At 46.3% G+C, this 9881-nt stretch overlaps 1 protein-coding gene across 6 annotated transcripts in view; it reads right to left on the reverse strand.

Annotated features, from left to right (window-relative positions):
* The window catches only part of YPEL2 (yippee like 2), a 58085-nt gene extending 48743 nt beyond the window's left edge, over positions 1 to 9342 (reverse strand). Inside the window, exons 1-2 of one of the 6 annotated variants that reach the window (XM_081029970.1) lie at positions 9097 to 9327; positions 7150 to 7226 (exon numbers count right to left, since the gene is read on the reverse strand). Coding sequence is in view for 1 of the 6 variants with exons in the window: in XM_081029968.1 (XP_080886094.1) it covers positions 9097 to 9242 (146 nt within the window). In the remaining 5 variants the exon portion in view is untranslated. Of the gene's footprint in view, positions 1 to 5494; positions 6484 to 7149; positions 7227 to 8764; positions 8882 to 9096 lie in introns of those variants that run through there. The other 5 variants (XM_081029972.1, XR_013992059.1, XM_081029969.1 and 2 more) reach the window with 5 other exon arrangements.
* Positions 9343 to 9881: the final 539 nt, after the last annotated feature.

A 9881-nucleotide genomic window follows, 5' to 3' on the forward strand; every position in this document is an offset into this window, starting at 1 on the left:
TTTATTGAGGTAATTATTTGATTGCTGTCTGTGTCCCACACTCAAATATCAAATATTATTTACGGAATAAATGAATGTCTTTTGGCACTGTGTGACCTTGATTTCTCTTTAACTGCTGCTCCCCCAGGGCACAGCTGGGGCCCCAATTAGTTACAAACCATCCATCCCAAATCTGCCAATACAATTTCATTGTTCAGCTGTCAGCATGCCTTTGGCTTTCTCACTTTAATCTCTCAATTCAAATATATCCAAAACTCTAGACTCTGACATCTGTGGCTGGGCTCCCTGCCTTTCCACAATTGGAATTTGGAAATTAAACTTAAAACTCAAGAGAAAGAAAGGGCAGAGGCACTTTCAAAAGGATGCCTGTACGTCTAAAGTCTCAGCCTTCACCAGCCCAAAGAAGGATTATTTTGTTCTAAGAATTATTAAACTGTCATCTAGGGTTGCCATTTATTGAAAGAGAGGAAAAGGAGTAGGCTGGGAGAGAGAGACTGATTCTAGAGCAAATTTCTGGGTTTCTCCTTTTATGCGAGTGGCAGATGGATTTTAACAAGAATTACGGCCTCTTTTCCTGTCAGGCCTGGCACATCAGGGGAGCCATGCACGTTGCCAGTGCAGCTTTTTCATATAATTTAAGAAACCTCCACAAAGCTAGCTGTTTATGGGTCAGTCTTCCCACTAGATTGTGAGCCATTCCTGGCCAGAGACCAGGACTGGTTAATCAACCCTCATACCTAGCCCAAAGCCTGGCTGGCAGTAAGAGCTCAGAAAGCCTTGGTTGAAAGAAGGGGAGGAGGGGCAGAGGTAAGGAGGAGTCATCTGAGGCCCTGCAGGAACTGTCAGTAAGCCTCCAGGATGCTATAGTTTATTAATTTCCTATTGGGGGCCCAGGAGGGGCCAGGTACTTAATATGCATTATCTCAATCAATCCTCACAACCACCCAGGAAGGCAGGCATTATTATGACTACCTGTTTGAAAGGACCAGAGCCAACATTTGAATCCTGGGACCCCATCGCCCACCCCCCATGAATCCTGCAACCCAGACAAGCAAGAGGGGTTCTAAAGGTGCTCATCCTTGGTCCTCAAGTCCTCTAGAGCAACAAATAGAATATCTCCCAGAGGGAGAGTCTAAATCAACTAATTATAATGCAAAACAAAGATGTCAAGTTCTCTTAAAACATCTTCAGACTCTCAGGGTTGGCTCAGAGTGTCAACTTTTAATTGCAGAAACCTGAGAAAACAAATGAGGAAAGTGGATAACCTGAAGCAGAAGGTGGATCAACAGATTAGGCACAAGAAAAAGCTGGTTTTCGGTTCTTGTATTCCTGCCAATGGGATATTTAGCTTTAAGGCTACAGTCTGTGTGGGCATACTTTACCCTCAAATCCCAAAGTAAACAAATTAAGAATCATATAAACAAAACTAACCAAAAGCCCTATTTAATTTATGTTTACATAATACACATGTTTATACCATTAATGCAGCAAAAACTGAAAGAGAATTCATTTTTACCTTATGGTCCAATGGCAGTGGCTCAATTTAGGGAGGGATCCCCAACAGACAAGAGACCAAAGTGGTAAAGCAGATAAAGGGAGGCAAATATAATGGATGACATACAGGAGATAAGGAAGTGGCAAAAAGGGTTAGTTTAGGAAAGGAGGCCAAAGGTCAAGGATGCTAAGTGGCTGGTTCCTGCCAGGGAGACCAACCACCTCAGCGATTTCCAGATCTCAGGCATGTGTGGAGTGGGCAGCATTAGAAAAACCTGGGCAACATTTCTTTTGATTATTATTTGCCTGTTTTAATAGATTCCCCATTCTGAACATTCTGATTTTGTGGGCCTTTGGTTGGACTAGGAATTCTTAGGGCAGCCAGGATGGAGAATCCCTAGGGATAGTCTCACTTTTGAGGATGTCTATCATCTATGTCAACTAGCCATTGTTCACAGGGCTTCATCCTTAAGGGTTCCACTATGAATGGAAGTCACAGTCCACTTCCATGGGGTTACTCTAAACTGCAGCAATGGTAGCCCACGCAATACCCCAGTGTTCCCTTCCCACACCTCACGAGCCTACTGAACATTCCTCATACACCACCTCTTATGTCCATACCTCTGGCTTTGCACGCACTGTTTGCCTGGAGTGTTTCTGCATATTTAAATCCTCTTCATTCTTCACAGTCCCATCTTCAAAATGCCTCCCCTTCATTCTGTATCTCTGTAATGACTTTAAACTCTACCTTGTACTCTGGTTATTAACTAATGCATATGTCTTAATTGCTCCTATTGGAGCATATGCTCTTAGGGGCAGGGGCCATATATTAATTTATCCTTATCTCTCAGAGGTCTTATTACCTATTTAATGATTATTACCCAGGAAAAAACAAAACAAAACCAAGGTTGAGTTTTAGGCCAAGGCCAGAAAGAGGTTCCTTTTCTCTCGCTCAAAATAGAAATCAAAAAATTTTCCTGACTCTGGCAGGATGTGTCGCAAGCCTATGCTCTCTTGCCCCAGGTACTCCCAACCAGAGCACCATGGGAAAACAAAATGAAACAAATCATTAGGAAGATCAATATTTCCTATAACTAAATTTCATATCAGATAAAATAAAGCTACTTTCTTCAGGCCAACCAAACTCAGCCACTGTTCCCACCCAGAAGACCCTTGTCTGAGCCTCAGTGGCACCCATCTGCCGTCAAGCCTTCCTTCCTGGATATCAAGAAACAGATAAGGGAACTCCAGACACTAGAGGCTATTTTCGTTCTGAGCTGGCAATCTGGGTTTCAGATCAGAGCCACTAAATCTGGACTCACCACATTCCCAAGACCACAGAGGAGGGCTGGCCGCCCTGTAGCTCAGGAGACAGGAGGGCACGATGCTGCTGACTCAGCCAGGAGGCAGGGACGTGGTGGTAGTGTCCCACCTGACTGGCAACACGTCCCACTGCCCCATCACTGAGAGGAAGTAGGCCCTGCCTACTATTGAGACATTATGGATTATTTGGGGTTTTAGTCAGGAATTGGTATTATTCCAGAATGCATAGGAGTAGAAAGAGCCCTGGGCCTAGGAAACAAAAGGTATGGTTTCCAGTCAGTTCTTTGCCCTAATTAAATCTGTGTCTTAAGCAAATCTCTTTTGCCTATTTGAGCCTCAATGTTTATACCTCTAAAAGGCAATACTGAAAGTAGATTTTCATACCCACTCCAGCATATGTCGAATTAATAAGAAGTTATAAATCACTAACTTGAAATTAGAGAAAATAAAAATTACAAGGTTAACACCACAAAAAAATTAAGATGTAGGGCTCTCCAGTTTCTAAGTTCAGCCACAAATTTGGGTCTGTGCTTCCTGGTAGCCAACGCTAAAAGAGAGAAACAGGATCGGTTATAAATTTCTAATTGTCCACAAAGAAAAACCATACCAGTTCCTCAGAAGAGGCAAAGCTTTCCCTGGCATTTGATTCTGAAAGAAGCTTTCTCCAATTAACTTCTTAAAAGGGATATTCAGTGAAACTGGAGCTTAAATTTTCAACATTATAAACCCTTAAATATAGTAGCAAGTTATAGACGGCTATCTCAGACAGTACCTCGAAGCCGAGGAGCTGAGCTAGATGGCCCAAGTACACAGCTTTCAGTGGCCCCACCTTAATTCAAGGATGAAACTATGAATGGCCAGAGGAACAGGTAGACAACATGCCCTTCCAAAAGCTTCTATAAATGTTACTTCTTTCAATGGATGTTTATTAAGACTTGCACATTTCTAAATTCCATTCCAGTTCTGATAGATCCAAGCAACATTTTATGGCCTTCGTTTACTTACACGAATTTAAGATTTTGTGGACGTAAAAGGAGTTCTAAGCAACCTCATAGGATGATCTGATCATAAATTCCTAACTGGGCAGATCATGGTGGGTAGTTATGCCCCAGGCAAATAACTTTTTTAGTAAAAGGTTTATCTTTGCCTAAAGCCAGCCCTGTCCATTATTCTTGGGCATCTAGATTAACATACCTTTGAAATAAGTGTAATCACCCTCAAGAGAGCACATAATCTTGTTATTTACCCTGTAATCCAATCCCTGCCTTGCTTTCTCCCACTTTCACGTACTCTTCCTTAAATTGGTTCAAATAAAACTCAATAGAAATTCTTTACAGGTTTGGACTTCTTAGGTCAACAGTCAATCACATTGGTAGTTTTCACCTCTTACTGTCCATTCCCAAGTCAATGGAATTGGGAATTCCTGCCAGTGAGCAAGAAGGAGAATCTATTAATATTTATATTGTTTTTAATGCTACCTCCAAGCGCTTACTCATGTGGCGAGCTCTGTGCCTGGTTCCCGTGCATTCTCTCATTTAATCCTCCCATCAATCCTGTGCGATAGTAACTACAGAGGGGGCCAAAAAAATGTGTACACATTTTAAGAAAGGAAAAAACTGTATTAAAATTGTAATGCTCAATATAGACCGATAACAAAAGATGAATACAAGTCATGTGTTTACATTTTTTTGGAACCCCCAGTATTAGTCCCATTTTATAGTAAGGAACAGAGATTTAGAAAATTTTAGCCAACTGCCCAAGGTCACAGAGCCAAGTATCCAGATCTTTCTGGTTCTAAAACCCAGCCTCTTAACCCTTACTTACAGTGCCTCCAAGTATTAATAAAATGTGATTACTGGTAGAAATGCTTAGGTTTGTCAGAACAATGAGCCCTAGAATAATAATACCGGAGGAAGAAAGAGTTGTTCATTAACAACAAAACAACAATAGAGTTTTTAAGAGACTTTGGCAACCTATAAAAAGAACAAAACAATAAAAATATGGTGAAAAGCAGAAATCCCAAAGAAACACTACCCCATCCCAGGAAAAGGGAGAGAAAAAAATTTTTCCCCTTCTTCTCTTGAAAACAAAGTAATATTTCCTACTCTTAAGAGACTCTGAACCTTGGCACTCTTTAGTCATTCATTCATTCATTCCAACAACAGATAGATTTCTTATCCAGTGCTACTCCATGCCAGGCACTGTCAGGGCAAAACAAAGGCTCTCAAGCTTCCAATCTGGCCATCAAGTAGACAATGTATCTCCAGATGGTATTAGAGAGATTTGAAAAAAGTAAAGTTAAAGGGATTAAGAGAGGTTGAGGGGCAGGGAGAGGACGAGCTCTTCTAGATAACTGGTCATGGAGGGGCTTTCTGAGACTCATGCGAGAGAAGCCAATCATGCAAAGATGCGGAGAAAAGGCATTCTTGAAAAAAGAAACTACCAGTAGAAAAGACCCAATGACTAAAATAAACCTTCCGCATTTTAGAAATCTCAGGATGGCTGGTGCAGTAGGACCAGAATGAAGCAGTGTGAACCAGGTAAGAACTGGTAGGGGATGAGGTGTGAAAAGTTGGGAGAGGGCAAGTCCTGCTTGGAAAGGAGCTGGATTATGTTTGAAGGGCAATGGGAAACCACTGGAAAATTGTAAGCAGGGGAGTAGCATAATCCAATTTACCTTTAAACCCTCCCGGGCTCCGTTCACAGCTCCCAGGGAAATTCAGGTAGGATGAAAGTAAAGTCCTTTAGGATGAAAGTAAAGTACCATCACCTTTTGTTAAAGATAATGTCACTGAAAACTTACAAAATACCTTTAGCCTGAAGGCCCTGGCTTTCCATCACTGGAGAGTAAACGTCAAAAAGATGCTTGTTTTCCAGAGTTTAATATCCCTTCCAAGCTAAGGGAATGCAATTGTCAGAGCACCTAGTGGTTTGGTCAACAGACCCTAAGGAAATGCCAAGATAATATACAAAGGAAAGTGAGCCTGGTCCTCCATTTTAATCCCACCTGAACATTTCTTCCCTCTGCTTTTCCTATCCTAGGATATCCTATCCGTTGCTATCCTTTTCTTTTTTTCCACAGGCTCAAAGCTAAACATTGTAAATGGGTGCTGCTTGACCAAACTGAGCATTATTAAAGTTAATTTAAACAAACCTACAGTTAGAGTTCCCATATAAGGCATACCTTTGACAGAAAGGACAATGGTTGAATTTGAATAATTTAGAGTTCTTCTGAAGCTAAATTGAAGCTTTGATTAACTAAGGGAATTTCTTTTACCAACATGTTTGGACACAATAACTAAAAAACATCCCACATGTGGATGCATTCGATGTGTGTATGTTTGTGTTTAAATGTAGAGATGGAGGTAACAGCATCAGAAACTGGATGACTAACGAGATCTAAGTGCACACAAGAGCAGAGCTGTCACCACAGGAAGAACCAGAGCTGAGGTAGGCCATGAGGTAGGGGACCTTGTGCCTCTTCTCATTAACAACTGTTGATAGACAAGCCTTGACAATGCCCCATCACCACCCTCAAACAAAAATAAAATCACCTACCTGCCTTTCCCCCAGGCTACACAGCCTGGAATACCCATATATTAAACAAAAACAACCTTTTCTGTTGATCAGTTGTTACTATCCCAGGCACAATGACTGCGCTGCTACCTAAAAATCATTAAAACAGTGAAAATTCAAGTTTCCGTGAATAGCATACTAACTCATCAGCACTACTCACAACCCCAACCCCATGCATCTAGAAACATCCAGTGGCACAGAACAGTGATCAGCAGCCCTCAGATTGGAGTGGTGTAGGGAGGGAGGGGGATCGGTCTCTTATGGCCAAGGCTTCACAGCAGCTGAAAGCCAACACTATACCCTTAGACTTTACAAAGCCTAAGCTAGTGTGACTAACAGATGAGTGATCTTGGGTTTGCACAGGGTGTGGGTCACACACCTAAGTCTTCATATTTGAGAGAAAGCTTTTCATTGTTCACTGCCCCCAAGACCCACCAGATGAGGGTTTCTTTTCAACCACCTGCATCACAATCTCATGGTCCATTTATTACAAATATGCTCCACTGAAAATAAACATCTCCAGAGTGGACTGACAAACTGCATTTTTAAACACTACCCAGGTCATCTTTATGCACATTAAGTTTAAGGACCTCTGCCCTACAGCAACGTTTCTTAAACTTTGGGCCATGAGCCGTTTGGTCAAGAAATCAAATTAATGGGTCATGACCAGCAGTTGGTCTTTTTTAATTAAGTAGAAAAAAAATTATAAACAGAGCACACTGCAGGTAGTAAGGGCAATTGTTTCCTGGAACTTACCACAGTTCTTATTCTGCACAGTGATGCAAAGTGTGTTCCTTACTGTGGCTCCCACTCAAAGTTTAAAAACCACTCTCCTAGAGGGAAAAAAACAGTATTCCTAGGTGTGGTGTTTAATTTTCTATTTTCCACCCCTAACTCTAAGCTTCTTGATTTTAGTTCAAGCACAAGACATCAAGACAGATCCCAGAAGTGCTGTTATCAAATCTTAAACTAGTAAGGCAAAGTCAAACTGAGGAGGTTAATGAGCCCAAGGCCTTCACTCCTTTTACTGGACACACTTATGGAGCTGGGAACAAGGGACAATGTCAAAGGGAAGTTTGCACAACTCTCCTCAGGCTGGACCTACTCCTTGATAAAGAACTTGTAGCCACTCATACCACCGTTCAGAAGAATTAAAATATACATCAGGGCAAGACTCAGCCTCAGTATTAAGTGCTAAGGAAAAGGGGGGAAGGATGGACAGAACTCAGTTTCAGGTTTGGTCCACATGTGCAGTCCTGGGGCAGTGATTAAGTCAAAGGGAAGCCAGTGAAGACTGAGACCAAGCCCACTGATCACAAAGCAGAGTTCTCAGAACCCAGACAGCACTGGAGAGCAACAAGCATGTGAGGTCAAGTCCCAGCCCAAAACAGTGACATGAGTAACCCCAGGCAAGTCGCTTAACTTCTCAACCTTCTAGGTTCTTTGCACCACTAATGTTCTCTGAGCAAGAGAGGTACAAGGTAGCAGACAGTTTCCCTTCTTGGCCAGTACTCTAGGACAGGGAGCCCCATTTTGCACATCCTGCTGGACCAGAAGAGAGGAACAGGGAGGAAAGGCAAGGAAAAAGGATGAGTGGCTAGCTGTCTTGTTATCCTTTAGACTCACCAGAAACAAAGACTCACTGAGGAGAGCCTCAAGACTTCAAGAAAGCAAACTGACCAAGAGGCCAGAAAGCAAAAACCCCAGCAAAGCCCAGGGGCAGTTTCGTGTGCCATTCACAGCTTCAAGGCTGTGGGAGGTCAGCTACATGCAGAACCAAGAAAAACGGACGACTCTCACTCACTTGGCTTTTTAACAGCTTATAAGGTGAGGGTGAAGTCAGAGATGGCAGTCTCCTGGGCTGGGTAAAAAACAGGTGGTTCTCCCCATCCCCCCACGGGAAAAAAGCCACCACTTGGATAAAGACACTTTGAAGCGGTCAGCGGCCAAGGAGGATGAACTTGAAGCAGGGAAAGGCGGGGGCTGCCCCTCAGCGTCAGTAACCGAGAGGTACTCGCAGGAGAGGCCCCGACATTCCGTCGGGCAGGAGAGAGCTCGTGCCCACCCCCTTGGCAAGGACACTGAGGCGGCGCCGGGAAGCGGCCAGGCAGGAACTCGGCTGCGGTCACCTCGGCCCACGGCCGGCCGAGCACTCCGGGGAGTTTCGAGAACAGCCAGTCTCCCACAGGCGGGGGCCCCCGAGGGCGGCGCACCCGGACCCAGTGTGTCCAGCAGACACTCAGCGTCACCAGGGACAGAAAACTTCCGCAGCCACCACCCTGCCCCCGGGAGTCCAAACCCGCGGGAACTGCGCTAAGGAAGAAGCAGCGACCCGAGGTCCCCTCCGCCAAATCGCGCACCCCACACTTGCCTGACTCCCCCCCACAGGTTCCCGCCCTGGACCCGGGGATCCACTGCACCTCCGCTCCCTCCTCTGGCCGCCGCCGGGCCCCGGCCGTGTTTGTAAACAAACCGGTCACGTGGCCCCGGCGGCCCGCTCCCCGCCCCCTGTACCCGCAGTCCCCGTGGGGACCCCACGCTCGACCCCGCCGGGGTTGCGTCCGGCACAGGGCGCCGCGCTCCAAGGGGTTGAGCCCGAGGGGCCACGGGACCGGTGCCCAGTACCTGGTGCCCGGCACCCGCACTGACAGCGCGCCCCACGCCCACGCGCGCCCTACCCGCGCGCGCTCGGGGTTTGCTTACCTGGCAGCAGGCTGCCCCGTCCGGCCAGCGCCGGGCTCGGCTCCGCGGGGGTGCGCAACAGCAAAGGACCGCCCGGCTGGATGCCGAGCTCCGGGCGCGCTCTTAAAGCCACAGTCTCCGCCACCGCCGCCGCCGCCACTCCGCATCCCTCCGGGTCCGGGCCGGGGGCTGCCCTGTGACGGACGCGCCCCCGCGCCTATCCCCTCGGCTCAGCACATAGCAACACGCCGCGGGTTGGCTCGGCACGGCCGCAGCCCATCCGCCCCGAGCCAATCAGCGAAGGACGGAACTCCGCCCCCTGCTTCCCCTACCTCCCACCCCCCACCCCTCTGCCCGGGCCGGGTTTGGGTGCGGGGAGTGCGATGAGTGACGGGTCTGGTCCCGCTAGGCTCAGCCAGCGAAGCCTGGCTAAGCAGGGCGACTGCCGGGAGGAACAGGGAGAAAGGGTGATGAGCATGGGTAGGTTCTCAGCCTCTGTGAGGGAACTGTTGTCCCCAGGTCAAGGCTGGGATTCCCAGAACCTGGGGTAGAGAGGGAGGAGGCTTTATATTGCTTCTTCTTAGAGGGCCAAGATAGTAACTTCCTCCTTACACCTTAGCCATCCCTAACCCAGAGCCGAAGTTACCTGAGGAGGCCCTCAGGACCTGGGGCAGTTGAATTTAATAAAATAGTGCCAGCCCTACCTGGCCCAGCCAGGCCCTACTCAAAAGCAAGGCATTTCCCCGCTTTGCTCTGCTAGTAATTTCAGCGAGTTAAGAGGAAAGAGGTCCTAGGGAAATTGGAAG

Source organism: Rhinolophus hipposideros (assembly GCF_964194185.1).
Source record: "Rhinolophus hipposideros genome assembly, chromosome: 20".
Lineage (NCBI taxonomy): Eukaryota > Metazoa > Chordata > Mammalia > Chiroptera > Rhinolophidae > Rhinolophus > Rhinolophus hipposideros.